General features: G+C 44.0%; 1 protein-coding gene across 1 annotated transcript; it reads right to left on the reverse strand.

The window, feature by feature from the left end:
• Positions 1 to 1,043: 1,043 nt before the first annotated feature.
• Positions 1,044 to 6,225, reverse strand: LOC145414797 (roundabout homolog 1-like). Its single transcript, XM_080284243.1, has 5 exons — positions 6,162 to 6,225; positions 4,892 to 5,326; positions 4,125 to 4,765; positions 3,222 to 3,531; positions 1,044 to 2,053 (listed from the first exon to the last, which is right to left on the reverse strand). The coding sequence occupies exons 1-5, from the start codon at positions 6,223 to 6,225 to the stop codon at positions 1,044 to 1,046; spliced, it is 2,460 nt and encodes an 819-aa protein (XP_080140369.1).
• Positions 6,226 to 16,638: the final 10,413 nt, after the last annotated feature.

Consider the following 16,638-nt stretch of genomic DNA (forward strand, 5'->3'; position numbering starts at 1 on the left):
TACAAATGTGCTGAAACTATTAGTCTGAAATATGCTAGGGTGACTGGAAATACTACTACTGGGCGAGGCTGGGAGTTCTACTAAACGGTGAAGTTGGGAGTATTGTTAGTGTGTGACTGAGAATAATGCTAAGTTGTATTCTAAAGGATGTATCTATGAGTATTACAAGGGTCTGAGGAAGAATATCACTAGAGTGTCACTGGAAACTTTACTGTAGTGTGTGGCTGGGTATAATACTAAGGATGGCTGGGAGTAATACTATAGGGTGATGATGGGGATATCAACAGGGTATGGTTGAGGAGATAAAGTACATTATTAAAGTCTCACTCAGCAGTTATTATAACAAAGTGTAACAAGAACATTAACAAACATCTTCGTTCACTAATTAAAAAATCTTCTCTCAGCACCTGATAGATTCAAACACACAAAATGCGCACATATTACTTTACTATTTACAAACAAAGAGTAAGATGTGTAGAGCTTACTTTCTCACTGATATGACCTGTACACTCGTTCCATCACTATACTCACAGCACTGCATACTCGAATGTTCATTATACACAACAGATCACACTGTTTATAACACAGATCACTTTATAAGGCCTTTTCTATATATCCATACAAGACAGTTACTGCCAGTATCAAAATTATTACCACGTTCGACGAGGGTAGCTAAGTACAGCAAATAGCTGTTGATTTCACAGTAAAATGTAAGAAGTACACTGTGTGTGTGTGTGTGTGTGTGTGTGTGTGTGTGTGTGTGTGTGTGTGTGTGTGTGTGTGTGTGTGTGTGTGTGAGAAGACACAAAATCTTCCGCCAGAACTTGTCCCTCGTTAGATACGAATATCTACGTTGAATCGAAACGTTGTACTCTCACATCAGTATCGACATGTGGGTATAATTTTCCGTCAATACGTTGCACTGTTGTCATTGCTATGGCTATCCAGGTTTAGCCAAAACTTGTATATTCACATCACTGTCAATGTGAATATAATTCTTCCATCACATCAAGTACGCAACTGTTTTATCACTGGTAAAACTGCTAGTGTGTATTGCTGCGTGGTGGCTGGCCAGAGTGAGCGAAGTGGCACTCAGCACGCACTTTATCACCACATCGCTGCAGGCTACTGAGCGTGAGGAATCTGTCAGAGAGGACTACCTGTGCATATGGCTCATACGTGTGCTCTGAGGCGGCATCACGGGACCTACCGTACTGGTCTGCCCCGCCTGTATTATTATACTGGGAGGCCATGGAGCACGTTGTGGGAGCAGCCCCCTGCTGCCATGGCTCCCCCAGGTCAAGATGTGGCGGTGGAGAGGCTGGCGGAGGGGGCAGGATGGCAGCCCAGTTGATCTGCACCTCAGCAGACTGATCATTTGGGTGGCAGCAGGACGTGTGTGGTGGTGATGGGGCCAGCAGGGCCGTGGTGGCGTACTCTTCAGCAGTGTGGTTGGGCAGCAGCAACCTCGGCTCTGCGTACTCACTAACCAGCTGATCTGACTTGAGGAGTCGTGAGGAGGATAAGCTGGAATCCTTATCACTGTCAAACGGCCGCCATACCTTATGGTCACTGTACATATTGATGGAAGGGTCCTGGTACAGTGGGGGTGCATGAGGAGGGCTGGCTGGTGGTGCCTTGTGCTGTACCCTCCACAAGTACCACACCACACCAAGCACCAGTAACAGCACCAACGGAATCAGTAGGTATGCCAACCATGCTGACTGTGGCGGGGCATACAGCACCTCCCCTGCCGCCACCACCCTGCCCAACCCCTGCCCCTCCACCACTACAGGGGCGCTGAAAGGTCCAGCTCCAGCACCTGTCAGCGCCGCCACCCGCACGGTATATATGTGTCCAGGCAGTAAATCACGAGTTTCCAGGTAGGGTGTACCAACCGTTTCGGTAACCTGACTACCGTTGTGGCTGAGTGTGACCATGTACCCTATCACCTCCCCCTGCGCCTCCTCAGTACTAACATCAGACCACTCGATCAGCACTGAACCCTCCTCTTGCCTCGTTACTCGTACGTTACCTGGCGCAGTCAGTGGCACTGGAAAGACAGGAATGAACGCTAAATTAAGGTTAGGTTGTAACAATATAACTCAAGTCCTGTCCATCTATCACTATCAGTTTATCTATCTATACCTATCAATTTTTTCCATCTCTCTATTCCTATCCGTTTCTGTAATACAACTATAAGCCCTGCCAATTTTTCCTACCCATCCCTATCAGTTTATTTGTATATCTGTCTACATGTTTATCGATCTGTCTACCTGAGTGCTTACTCGTACTTATCTTCTTACCGATCAGATGAACTGTTTCTGTTCATATGATTCTGACAGAACCCGGGGACACATGGTTTACTTTAAGACCACTGGCATCCAACACATACGCCAACTTTGTGATGCTTGATCTAAGCTGTAAAACATAATCCAATAGAATACTTTGTCATCACTGAAACAATATATAACACTTTCTTACATGATTTGCATCAAACAACATTGCTAGATAATGTTACCATACAATACCTAACACAACCCACGTGTCTTCGATATACCAAGTACTTCCAGGGATGTCATATGGTTTTATTTCTACTACCTCCAGAATATTTTATTCAACCTATGAATCACCTCTCGAAATGAACGGGTCAGTGAAGGCTACATCTAAATCCTCCAATTTTAGAATTCTCTCCTAAACCGAACTCAGTCATCACCATTATCGTGATTATTTTTCCTACCCAAGGATAGAGTAGGGGAAGACCCAAAAACAAGAAGATGGAAAGTACAAAATTGGTAGCAAAAAAGAAAAAGAAAAATCATGTTAGTGAAAATGCTCATTTTTTTCTGCAATCCTGAACCTGGAAGAAACCTAGGGTCATATTAGGTTACACTTGGCACTTGAAGTTTCATAACTGTTGGCACTTTTTTCTTAGTGATTTACCGTGCATATTACACTCAGATATTCTCCTTTATGTAATTTATATAATTTTTCTCGATACCGCATACCTCAGTGTCATACAGGAGGATAAAAAGGTGCAATATGTGGAAAGAATTGCTACGGAAGAAGAGCTACGAAACCTCCTATATGCCGGCAAGAATACGGCCCTAAAATTTACCATCCTCGGGCGTGATAGGCAAGTAATGTGTAAAATAAATCGCTAAGGAGGAGGTGCTACGATGCAGTCCTATGCCATAAAGAATATGGGCCCTAAAACCTACCATCCTCGGGCATGATGAGGTGGTATGAGTTGGATGGCGTGCCCTCGACATTGTGCCAGAAGGGTACGATGAAGAGGGTGTAGGGCGTGTTGGGGTGCAGGTTGTGGAGGTGATAGGTGGACGAGGTGCCTAAGATCATTGCCACCTCCACACTGCCTCCCTCTGCCATCCAGTACACCAACACCCCCTCAACCCAGTCCTCCATTGGCTCCAGGAAGCTCCAGTTCTGTATAACACTGTCTGCTGCTGAGGTCGTGGCCTTGGTTAGAGTTACCAGGGGACGCGCGAGGTGACTCCGAACCCCACGCACCTAAGGTAGTGAATACTATTAATAAGCCTAACAAAGTACGAAAAACAGGCAACAGTCATTAACAATAATTGTAGTTAACTGTTATAGAGACTTGTTTATCATACGAAACGGTTAGGGACCTTTTTAAGTACAGGGTGATCCATATAATAGGCAACCAATTCTCATGTGTTGTGGTGATGTTTTTCTCAGCATTACCATTGTCTACAATGCATCATTTTCTCTGTTCCATAACCATTTTCATGCTTTGTAATATTTGCATTTTCACGTCTACTGTCTCCTAAGTTGATTAGTTGTCATGAATTTCCATTTCTTACAAAAGCACACGGAGCAGTTTCCAGAAAACACAAGATTGGTGAGAGGAATTTACGAAGCACCCTGTACTTTTAAAGAATCCTAGCCAAATTTGAGAATAAAAAACTCTCCATATTATTTCTTTAAATATAATTATGAATTATTTTTTCCATATATTTTCACGGTAATATTGGATTTAATTTGATTTTGAAGCATTTGGGAGCTTTATGAGTGAATTAAGTAGTAGAATTCGAGCAATCATACTTATAACTTAAACCTAGGCTAGTTTATAAATTAGGTACCTGGTCTGCAGTAAGGGTGGGGTGTGGAGGGGACCTGGTGGTGACAGGGTCAGACCAAGGGCTGGGGAACGATGCTCCCTGACTGTTGACAGCGCGCACCAGGAAAGTGTAGGTGTGACCTGGCGACAGGTGGCTGACAACACATGATTCTTGCGTGATGACAGCATCAGCCACCTGCCACTCGGGCCACCCCCGGCGCCAGTACTCCACAGCATACCACTGGTGGCCCACCTTCCTCCCCTGGGAGTTGGGCAGCCAGCTTAGCTGTACTGCGGTTTGGTTCCAGCCCAGTATGCGGGGCTTGCTGGGTGATGGTGGCAATAATGGTGATTCCTTTGGCTCGGTGTCCTCCACCACATTAAGCACTGCCTCCTGCTGTATACTGCCTGTTGTTGCACTTACGTGACAGCTGTATATGCCAGCATCGTCAAGCTGCACATCTCTGATGATGAGGGCACCATTCTCTGGCAGGGAGAACCGAGGTTGGTGAGGGTGCTGGCTCAGCTGACGGGACGGTAGATGTGTGGCGGGCTGGTACCACCAGGCGACATTCGCTGGAGCTGCTTCACTCACCACCTCACAAGAGAACCTCGCCACTCCTCCAGGGGCCACCGTCAGGTCCTTAGATCCCACACCCACTACTGGTGGAGGCAGTGCTGTTACCACCACCACTTCTGCTCTCCCACTCACCCCTCCACCACTATTAATGCCCCAACAATAGTAAACACCGGTGTCCTATGTGGATGGCTGGCGCAGCTGGAGAATACTGCCATCATCTGACACTGAGGCGTGATTGCTGCTGTGACCAGGGGACAGAACAGCCGTCCTGTTCACAGAAGGGAGGCGCCAGAGCACGAGGGGTTGAGGCTGGCCTTCCACACGGCACCTCAGTTGTGCCTCATTGCCATGGATCACCCGCAGGTGCTGAGGCCGCTGGGTCAGCACTGGAGCATCTAGCACAGCAAGTGTAGCCCTGACAGTGGCCACATCAGCCTCATTCTCCGCCATACACACATACACACCCGAGTCCGCCACCGTCACTCCCTGCAGAACTAGTCGCTGGTCCTCAATAATGGCTTTTCCCCGCGGCATCCCTCCGTCCACCCGCCTCCAAGTGACTGTCGGGGTGGGGCAACCCAACTCCACACCAGCACCTGACGCCACTGACGTGTTGGATGGCTGCTCCTCAAACCACGGTGGTGCTGGGAGAATTAATATTTTTTTGATTGAACATTTGTGTATCGAAATTATTTTACTATCATATCAACTTAATGAAAATACAACTTAAAAGTACTGTATATGGTAAGTCAGTAACTAAGCAGACAAGGGGCCCTCTTCTTGCGAAATGAGAGCTTTCTATTATCTGTTTATATTAGATGGACTATAAAGGGACATCTTCAGCCTGCAGTTCACCGGGTTCACTTATAGATAAACTTAGTGCCACAACAACAACTGTCTAATAATCCATTTCTGCATGAAACACAGTGATATTCTAATTTATTGAATTTAACATAAGTTAATCTCATGATGCTGGAGAGAGACGCCTTCACGTGATACCACTGAAATGACTGAGCAGCCCTACTGTCTGGTTATACAAACGCCCCACAGTTCCCTTCCTTTCCCCAAAAGGTGGGTGGTTGAGTGCAGGCGAAATTTAACGAGCCTGCCGGCTTCTGGGTTCGAATTCAAATGAACCTGGATTGTTACTGCTGTTAATACTAGTCATCTTTGCCAAAAAATATTTTTGTATAATATACCAAACACATTGCTACACAGAGAAAGAGATGATGGAAGGCTACTAACCCACAGTAATATGGTCCAGGAACAATAATAAGTACGCCCAACCATTGACCCATGATATTTTTTTAATTTGTTCTTGCAACCAGGGACAGTTTTATAAAACTTAAGAAAGACCTCTTGTATCGACGGGGTTAATGAAGGCTGTACCTAATATTCTCCCCAAGGCTGAATAAAATAGGCAGGAGATAACAAGAACAGAACAAATAAGTTGTCTTCATAGTGAAGGTGTTAACTTACTCATGACGGTGAGGTGAGATGGCGGTGCCTGACGGCTGCCGGCAGCATTGTGGGCACGACACATGTATTGGACCGAGTCCTGCGGACGGCCCCGGCGATTATCAGATCGCCATCCTGGCTGACACTGATGCGGCTGAGTTGGTGACCTTGTGTCCGTCCCTGAGCCAGGTCACCTCAGGTGGTGGAGTGCCCTTGGGAGGTCGGCAGGGCAGGGTGATGGATTCCCCTACCAGCACTTTTATAGAGGAGTCAGCCTGCTGCTGGAAGTCATGGGCCAGTGTGGCCACAATGAGTGTGGCATTTTTTGAACGTGTGGCACCATAGCTGTTTGAGGCCACACACCAATATGTTCCCGCGTCACTGTCCCTCCTGGTGGCCGTGACCCGCAGGAAGAACAATGACCCTGAGGGCAGAAGCACCCGGTGTGAACGCTGATCCTGTGATGACGTGACCATTTCCTCCACGTCCCGGAACCATCGGATTCTGGAACTTCCTGAGGCAGCGCAGTTCAGATGGAGAAGTAGAGAAGTAGTATTAGCTGTCTTTATTAACCCACTGGTATTAGCTGTCTTTATTAACCCACTGGTATTAGCTGTCTTTATTAACCCACTGGTATTAACTGTCTTTATTAACCCACTGGTATTAACTGTCTTTATTACCCACTGGTATTAGCTGTCTTTATTAACCCACTGGTATTAGCTGTCTTTATTAACCCACTGGTATTAGCTGTCTTTATTAACCCACTGGTATTACTCCCATGTTTATCCCCGTACCACCCAAACTTCACTACCATTTTCTCCTTCTGTCACGTGATATAAGAACATCATGAAATTGTTAACATCTTGATCTCTTTGTTACCTTGACATCATTATCACCTTGACATCACCAACACCTTGACATCATTGACACCGTGACATTATTGACACCTTGACATCATTATCACCTTGACATCATTAACACCTTGACATCATTAACACCTTGGCATCAGTAACACCTTGACATCATTAGCACCTTGACATCATTAACACCTCGACATCACTAACACCTTGGGATCACTAACACCTTGACGTCATTAACACCTTATCATCATATCTTTAGCACCTTGACATCATTAACACCTTGACATCATTAACGCCTTGACATTATTAGCACCTTGACATCATTAACACCTTGACGTCATTAAACCCTTGACATCATAAACACCTTGACATCATTAACACCTTGACATCATTAACACCTTGACATCATTAACACCTTGACATCATTAACACCTTGATATCATTAACACCTTGACATCATTAGCACCTTGACATCATTAACAACTCGACATCACTAACACCTTGGCATCACTAACACCTTGACGTCATTAACACCTTGACATCATATCTTAGCACCTTGACATCATTAACACCTTGACATCATTAACTCTCTTCCTTTTATTCATCAATGATCTTCTAAGCTGTACATCTAACCCTATCCACTCATACGCTGATGACTCCACCCTTCACCTTTCCATTCGGTTCCCGCAACGCCCATCTCAACAGTTACTTCAACAAACAAGGGATGAGGCTATGGCACACCTAATGTCTGACTTGGCTCGTATCTCTGACTGGGGTAAAAATAATATGGTTGTTTTTAATGCATCTAAGACTCAGTTCTTACACCTATCAACCCGACAAAATCTTCCACAGGTATACCCACTAATGTTTAATAATATTCAGCTTAATCCTGCATCATCCTTGAACATGCTTGGGGTTTCATTTACTCGGGACTTATCTTGGAAAGATCATATTACATCTCTTGTAAAATCTGCTTCCAAGAGACTGGGTGTGCTAAGCCAACTCCTCTCTTTCTTTACCCCTGCACAATTGTTGACTCTATACAGGGGTTTTATCCGCCCCTGTGTGGAGTACATCTCTCATGTGTGGGGAGGCTCCCCACATACAGCTCTTCTCAATAGGGTGGAGTCAAAGGCTTTTTGTCTCATTAACTCTCCTCCTCTTACTGACTCCCTTCAACCTCTGTCTCTTCGCCGCACTGTTGCATCTTTATCTCTTTTCTATCGCTACTTTAATGGTCACTGCTCCTCTGAACTGTCTGCTTGCATTCCTCCACCTCTACGACGGGCGCGTAGCACCCGTCTGGCAGCAAACTCTCATCCCTTTTCTGTCCAACTCTCTAATGCAAGAGTTAACAGTTACTCCCAGTCTTTCATTTATGCAACAGGTCAGCTCTGGAACTGTCTCCCTCTGTCTGTATTTCCTGCTGCCTATGATCTCCAGTCTTTCAAACGTAGTGTGTCCAGGCATCTCAAAATGATCGGATCTTGAATTTGGCTCTCTATTGTATTTTGTTTTTCTCTTGGAGGGAACTGTTACTGCGGGCTCATGGCCTTTGGTTCCTTCTTCCTTGCATTAAAAAAAAAAAAAAAAAACGCCTTGACATTATTAGCACCTTGACATCATTAACACCTTGACGTCATTAAAGCCTTGACATCATGAACACCTTGACATCATTAACACCTTGACATCATTAACACCTTGACATCATTAGCACCTTGACATCATTAACACCTCGACATCACTAACACCTTGGCATCACTAACACCTTGACGTCATTAACACCTTGACATCATATCTTTAGCACCTTGACATCATTAACACCTTGACATCATTAACGCCTTGACATTATTAGCACCTTGACATCATGAACACCTTGACATCATTAAAGCCTTGACATCACTAACACCTTGACATCATTAAAGCCTTGACATCATTAACACCTTGACATCATTAACACCTTGACATCATTAAAGCCTTGACATCATTAACACCTTGACATCATTAACACCTTGACATCACTAACCCCTTGACATCATTAACACCTTGACATCATTAACACTTTGACATCATTAACACCTTGACATCATTAACACTTTGACATCATTAACATGCTAACCCTTCCATAACCCTAATACAGAGAGACCCCAGCCATACAAAATAATTTAGTCTGTATTTTCTTATTCTTGGGATGTTATGTAATACTTTCTCTTGTCTGCTTCTGTATCCGATACGTTATATTCTTGAAAGGTATTTACGCATACTATATATATATGAAACTGGGGTAAATAAGACAAGGTGTAATATAAAGAATGAATCGCAAAGGAAAACGTGCTTGAAGGCATCTTTCCTATCACAACCTTCTTTCCGATCGTCAGTATGGGTTCCGTCAGGGACGCTCCACTGGTGATCTTCTCACCTACCTTTCAGACTCCTGGTCATCCTCCTTTCGGGACTTTGGCGAAAGCATTGCCATTGCACTTGACATCTCAAAGGCTTTCGATCGAGTCTGGCATAAATCTTTAATTTCCAAACTGCCCTCCTACGGTTTCTATCCTTCTATCTGTGCCTTCATCGCTAGCTTCCTTTCTGGTCGTTCTATAGCCGCTGTTATAGACGGCCATCGTTCTTCTCCTAGATCTATCAACAGTGGTGTTCCTCAGGGCTCTGTCCTATCACCAACTCTCTTCCTTTTATTCATCAATGATCTTCTAAGCTGTACATCTAACCCTATCCACTCATACGCTGATGACTACACCCTTCACCTTTCCATTCGGTTCCCGCAACGCCCATCTCAACAGTTACTTCAACAAACAAGGGATGAGGCTATGGCACACCTAATGTCTGACTTGGCTCGTATCTCTGACTGGGGTAAAATAATATGGTTGTCTTTAATGCATCTAAGACTCAGTTCTTACACCTTTCAACCCGACAAAATCTTCCACAGGTATACCCACTAATGTTTAATAATATTCAGCTTAATCCTACATCATCCTTGAACATGCTTGGGGTTTCATTTACTCGGGACTTATCTTGGAAAGATCATATTACATCTCTTGTAAAATCTGCTTCCAAGAGATTGGGTGTGCTAAGCCGACTCCGCTCTTTCTTTACCCCTGCACAATTGTTGACTCTATACAGGGGTTTTATCCGCCCCTGTGTGGAGTACAACTCTCATGTGTGGGGAGGCTCCCCTCATACAGCTCTTCTCAATAGGGTGGAGTCAAAGGCTTTTCGTCTCATTAACTCTCCTCCTCTTACTGACTCCCTTCAACCTCTGTCTCTTCGCCGCACTGTTGCATCTTTATCTCTTTTCTATCGCTACCTTAATGGTCACTGCTCCTCTGAACTGTCTGCTTGCATTCCTCCACCTCTACGACGGGCGCGTAGCACCCGTCTGGCAGCAGACTCTCATCCTTTTTCTGTCCAACTCTCTAATGCAAGAATTAACCGTTACTCCCAGTCTTTCATTTATGCAACAGGTCAACTCTGGAACTGTCTCCCTCTGTCTGTATTTCCTGCTGCCTATGATCTCCAGTCTTTCAAACGCAGTGTGTCCAGGCATCTCAAAATGATCGGATCTTGAATTTGGCTCTATATTGTATTTTGTTTTTCTCTTGGAGGGAACTGTTACTGCGGGCTCATGGCCTTTGGTTCCTTCTTCTCGCATAAAAAAAAAATAATAAAAAAAAAACTTGAATGCGGGTTCTTTGTCCGCATTCTCATCGGTTAAAGAGGCTTTCTTGCACTTCACGCTTTGCAGTTTTGCTCTTTTCTGCTTATTGCGCGTTAACAATCCCTTACATTTTCTTTAAGCGGTTTATGTTGACACTCAAATGACTTGCACAATACACAAAAGTGGTAATGTGTGCAAAAATTATCGCTAGTAATCGTGCTAGGCTTAAGAGAGTACTGGTCCTTGACACCACAAAGGCGGCTTACCCACAACCACATGACACCCTTCGAGTTCCTTTTAGAAGTGGCCACATTCTTTGGCTACCTTAAGCACACACACACACACACACACACACACACACACACACACATCATCATCATCATCATCATCATCATCATCCTGCACCCCATACCTATCACACCACTCCATCCTCCACTCAACAGTTTAAAGCACTCACCTTCGCTGTTCGTCTATGGGGCAGTAAAGCAAATCTATCTTTCTGTCTGTCAATAGCCAGATGTCCTAATCCCGGAAGGAATGGCCACAGGCGAATCGCCTTCACGTCATTCCCTCCTCTGCCAGTTCACTCTTCACTTACATACCTTTCCACCCCATCTCTCCATTTCATCCTCGGTCTCCTCGTTCTTCTACACCCTCCATACATACAGTACTACTAAATATATGCAAAGAAGAATCTGACAGTAGAAAGGACAGAGCTAAAAATAAAGTTGCACAGGATATGACTATTATACTGCAGCATGAGCAAGGGAAATGTGTTAAGAAATGGCAACTAATCAGCGAGTATTGAGCTGGTCGTCTAATAACAAAGACAAGGAGGCTCGTTACTCACGCAACACAATACTCCGCCATCACTGCACCAACACAGCTACATAGACTATACTCTTTTTACTCATTTTCGGCTTTAGCATTGCCTTCTCTCTGTCTTGAATTTCGAGGCCTAACAATGAATTAGCATTAAAATACGATGCTAGTCATGAAGAAATGCTGCAGAAAGGATGTGGAACCTTAGCACTGACTTACTCTGCCACTAACCTAGGAGAAATACGCTTCAAAAGAAAAATCTAAGCCAAGATACGGTGAAGAGAGAATTGGGCTTTAACGTCGTAGATGATATATTAATTAAAAATGACTAAACTAGCAGAAAAAAATCACAAATAAGACCGTCTGAAGACACAGGAATCAGATATGGAAAACACTGAGCAAGGAAGGTAACAATGAAAGTGCATAGTCGCGAATCGGATGAGAGAAGAGAGAATGACCAAGAAGGAGATGGAAAGATAAGATGGAAGAGCACATGAGGGAGGACAACCTAGACTGGCATGAGGAAGATAAGTTGAAGGGTGATTAATGTTGCTGTATGCATTTCTGTGGCGGCCACCTAGCAATATGATATTTTCACTTTAACTTGGCCTAAAATTGCCTCCACTCCATGATGAATACTGAGCTGTATAGTATCAGTTGATTAACCCCGGAATACGATGCTAATCACAAAGACGTGTTGTGGAAAGGAGGTAGAGCAGTAGCATTCCTTTTTTCTGTCACTGAGCTACGTGAAATAAGCTGCAGAAAAGAAAATCATTGCAAACATAAGGTAAAGGACGAAAGTAAAGATTGAACAAGCCAGCTCAGAGTGTGAACGGAAAGCCGTATTCTTGTCATATTAGGAAGCATTCTTGCACCTCATCCTTAGCAATTTACTCTGCATTCTAAACTTTCGTTTCCTCTTGCATGATGTACAGTATATTCTTAATATTGATAGAGACTGCATTAATAACATATACGGTATTATTAATGGGATTTAAGTAGAAATAAACTGATAAGAATGAGGTGCAAGAGGATCTCCTAACCTGAAATGAATGAAAAAAAGACCCACGGGTGAAATGAAAGACGAATAATACACCTAAGAAACTAGATATCCTGGAAAAGGTAGCTGAAAAACAGAGGAAAAGCCTACGAAGACTTCATGTAGGTAATCTGTATATCTATCTTTACACCTATCTATCTGTCCGTCTATATCTAGACACCTTAATCCCGGAAGGGTGAACATCCACGAATCGTTTCATTGCCCACCTGTCCTCCGCCATCAGGCTGGCCTCCTCCGACTCGCACCATCCTCGTTCATATACCTCTCCATCCCATCCTTCAAACTTATTCTCGGCCGCCCCTCCCTTCCCCTCACCCTCACCCTCACTGGCGTACACTTTCCTAATCACACATGGCTAAATCATTTCAAAGTGCAGCAATTCGCCTTACGATTTCCAGCGTTATAAATTCAATCCCTCAAAGACAACTGGGATATTTTGCTATTTTGTTCTGGCTACCGTCAGACGACATCATCCAACTGATGGATGCTCCTGCACTCATCGTGAGACCATGAAAGGTATGGAAATCCCAACTTCTAAAGAGAAATATTGAAGAACACGACATAAAAGATTCTCCTGAATGACATGGTGGTAGTTGCTTCACGCTTAGTTTATTCATGTCATCTCCAGACAAGCTTATTCAGCTTAGGAGACGGTTCTCGACCTGGAGGTATTCTGATATTGCCAATATTAACTTCTGGCACTACCACGGATTCTTTCTTAGTAAAAAAAAAAAATCGTCCAGATATGTTATGGATAAAATAAATAAGTCACCTGACTGAAGGTGTTGCAGTGGAATGCAGTTTCATCACCTGATATCCTCAACGGTTTTACAAAATATCACACTCATAAATTACGGCTCGCTTAAATCATATTTTAATGTACCAAAAGGATCAAAGCCTATCATAATTACCGTACACAAAGTTTATCGTGATGTGCGGAATGCCGCACGAAACAGGAACTTCCTCATTCAACAAATCTCAGTAAATAAAAGACAAGTTGCAAGCGATAAAGGGAAGCAGGACTAATGAACCAACCCACATATTTTGTATCAGCTCCCCCTCTCCCCAGCTCCCTCCTTCTTATGCCTCCCTAACCCCATCCATCGTCCACGAGGTTTCCCCCTCCCTGCCTCTCGTCCATGACCCTTGCTCTGGGAAAGTCGGTAGCCCGTACCTTGTCAACAAATCCCGGTCTCCCGCCCTTAATTGATGACTTCCGGACCAGACCGTGGGGTAGAGGTGGTGGTAAGGGGAGGGCAGAGGCCGCGTAGGGTGACCAAATAGTGGAGGAATGTGATGGTGGGAGAATGGTAATGGTAGTAGGGAATGGGGGAATGGTGGTAGGGAATGGGGGAATGGTGGTAGGGAATGGGGGAATGGTTGTAGGGAATGGGGGAATGGTGGTGGTAGGAGAATGAGGTGGTAGTGGTGGAAAATGTTATACAGGTGGCGGTGTTGAAAATGGTGATAGCAACAGTAAGGAGAATGACGGCGGTGGAGAAAGCATTGGGTGAAAATCTGATGGTGATGAAAGTAGTTGGTGGAGGGAGTGCTTTGCTTGTAATAGAGATGGTGGTGACTGTGAAAGATGGTGGTGATTTTGGTGGAGATGGTCAGTTTAATTGCCTGTAAAGGGGGAGACAGGCGTCGTGGGAAGATGAAAATTGATGTGCAGCAGTTCGTTGTCAAAAAAATTCGGTATTGTGGAGGATTGTGGTGGTGATGGTGGTGGTGGTGGAAGTGGATGATGGATGTTGTTGGGGATAATTTAATTTATGAAGGAGACAGTGGATGCTTGAAAATATTTGGAGAGTGTGATGTTGATAATGAAGACTGAGTTTGGTGGAGATAGGATAATGAAGGTGATTTGTGGTGCTAGTAGTAAAGATGGAGTATTCTGGTGGTGGTGATAAATAATTGACGCTGATGGAGTTGATAGTGGAGATGGATTGTGATGACAGTGATAATGGTGGTGTGCTATGGTGGTACTGATGATGAAGACTGAGCATGGAGGTGTTGATAACAGACGCAGAAATGGTGGTAGTGATAATTTTTAACTCATACCTAGCCTATAGTGTATACTGTATTATGCACGTAAATGCATCCTTTTTGTGCATTCTACCGTAATATTTTACCAGTTCTAGCACATATATACATATTTCCTACCGTATATAAAAATAACAGCTTAGAATGGGTTAGCGTTATGTCTGGTTTATTAAACAAAAGAAACATTCGAAATTCAAGCTCTGTTAACGCTCATACGGTGCATTTTCCCTCAATCTTGGGGCTGTCGCGACATTCAAACTGCCAAACTGGGTTACGCCCACTGATCTCTGTAATATGGAGGGGCTGTCTCCGCAGCGAGCGTGTGACTTTGGCCTCCATATTGATACACCACAATCGTAGCCTCCACCATATTCATGCGACTGGAACACTAATCTTAGTTTGCTGTCTCTGTTTCGCCGATGCATCCGTAAGCTGCACAGTGGACCATGGCACTACATTTTCTGGACTCATCGGCTGATTTCAAAAGGCGCAGGCATCAGGACGTAGTACATTAACACGGTTTCATTACATCAGCACCGCCCTGGGGCCCTGGCGATGGGCACACAAAGCACCCGGCGCTACCCATGAGGAAGCCCCTCCATATTATACTGCAGAGCTCAGTGGTTTCTCCAGGACTGACTGTCCAGATTTTTTATAGTACCGGTAAGGATGACCGACGCTCAGGAACGTCTTAACGTCGCCAATGGACCGCCTGAACTCTTGGTTTTTATAGTACGGCCCTATAGTCTCGTAGGTTAATGAGGCTTCAAACCACCTCTTCCTTAGCGTTTTATTTATGCATACGTCAAGTTAGCAGTCTCTTGTATATTATTTGTGCAGTCAATGCCAATGTTTATAAGACAATTAAAACTTAAAACAGAGCAGCTTAGTGCATTATGGAAAAAAGTCACTGAGGATGAATAATTGAGATCCTGCTTAGAGTGCAAGAATAAAGGCCAGTAACACCTGACATGCTACCCACCACAATGTAAAGAAACACCGCACACCAAGGAGGCGACCTTAATGAGCATCTGTTTTTCTCTTCTCCTATAACATAAAAGTGAAAATATGGTAGCGAGTTAAGAAAAAAAAATTAGCTTTAGTCCCGTAATTTGGAGAGAAATTCTTTCGAAACAGAAGTTTTAAGCTAAAAGGAATTTTGTTATATCACAACATTCCAAGCTCGGGAGGGGAGTCCATATTTAGGGGTAAGTTTGGGTGAAACTTGTGTATGCAGACATATAAAAGAAAGATCCCAGCCAAATTTAATATATATACTGTATCTTTAAAACTGTTGAACAAATGACCAAAAAATCATTTTTTATGTCATTATATAACATCCATAATATCAGTTACCCATGCTCCGTTTTCTTTCTAACTGGGTATGTACACCCTAGACTTATATAAGAAGAATTTGGTTTAGCTAATTTTTCTATAAATCTCTAGAAACTATGAATATTTCCAAATCAACCAGAAAGCTTATACTGTACATTTATATTACAGTAATCGCTCAATTATCTGACGTAATAGAGCCAAAGGCATGTCTGGACAGTGGATCTGTCTGGATAATGGACTTCCCTGGTCTCCCTTTGTACATACCGTTACTTTTAAAGCCATTGTGAAAAGCCACTACATCATACAACACATATTCCTGCTGTTTTACACTACGCCCATACCCCGATATCCGGCAGTGCTGTGTGCCAGTGGGAGTGTTCAGTCAGCGGGTATGTCGAATATTGAAGCAATTTTCCCCATAAGATACTGAAGAAAAGCCAGAGATGCATTCCAGACCCAAACCCAAACTCTCATATACCTTACTCAGTCAACAGAACCTGACGCAGAAACATCGTAGGTAATGGTAGCCTCATAAACAATGCCACTGCCAAATAATGAGACAGCAAACATCACATGCTGGAAGGTAATGTAGGTGGGACGTGCATTGTGAGAAGCTTCTGGGCAACTGAGAGGCAGGCAGCTGGCAGTGCGCCAAGCAGGGGTGGGGGTAGTCGGGAGGATTGGGAGGGAGATAAG

This window comes from Coenobita brevimanus, chromosome 13 (genome assembly GCF_032717465.1).
Source record: "Coenobita brevimanus isolate Jiangsu-jjx chromosome 13, ASM3271746v2, whole genome shotgun sequence".
Classification (NCBI taxonomy): Eukaryota; Metazoa; Arthropoda; class Malacostraca; order Decapoda; family Coenobitidae; genus Coenobita; species Coenobita brevimanus.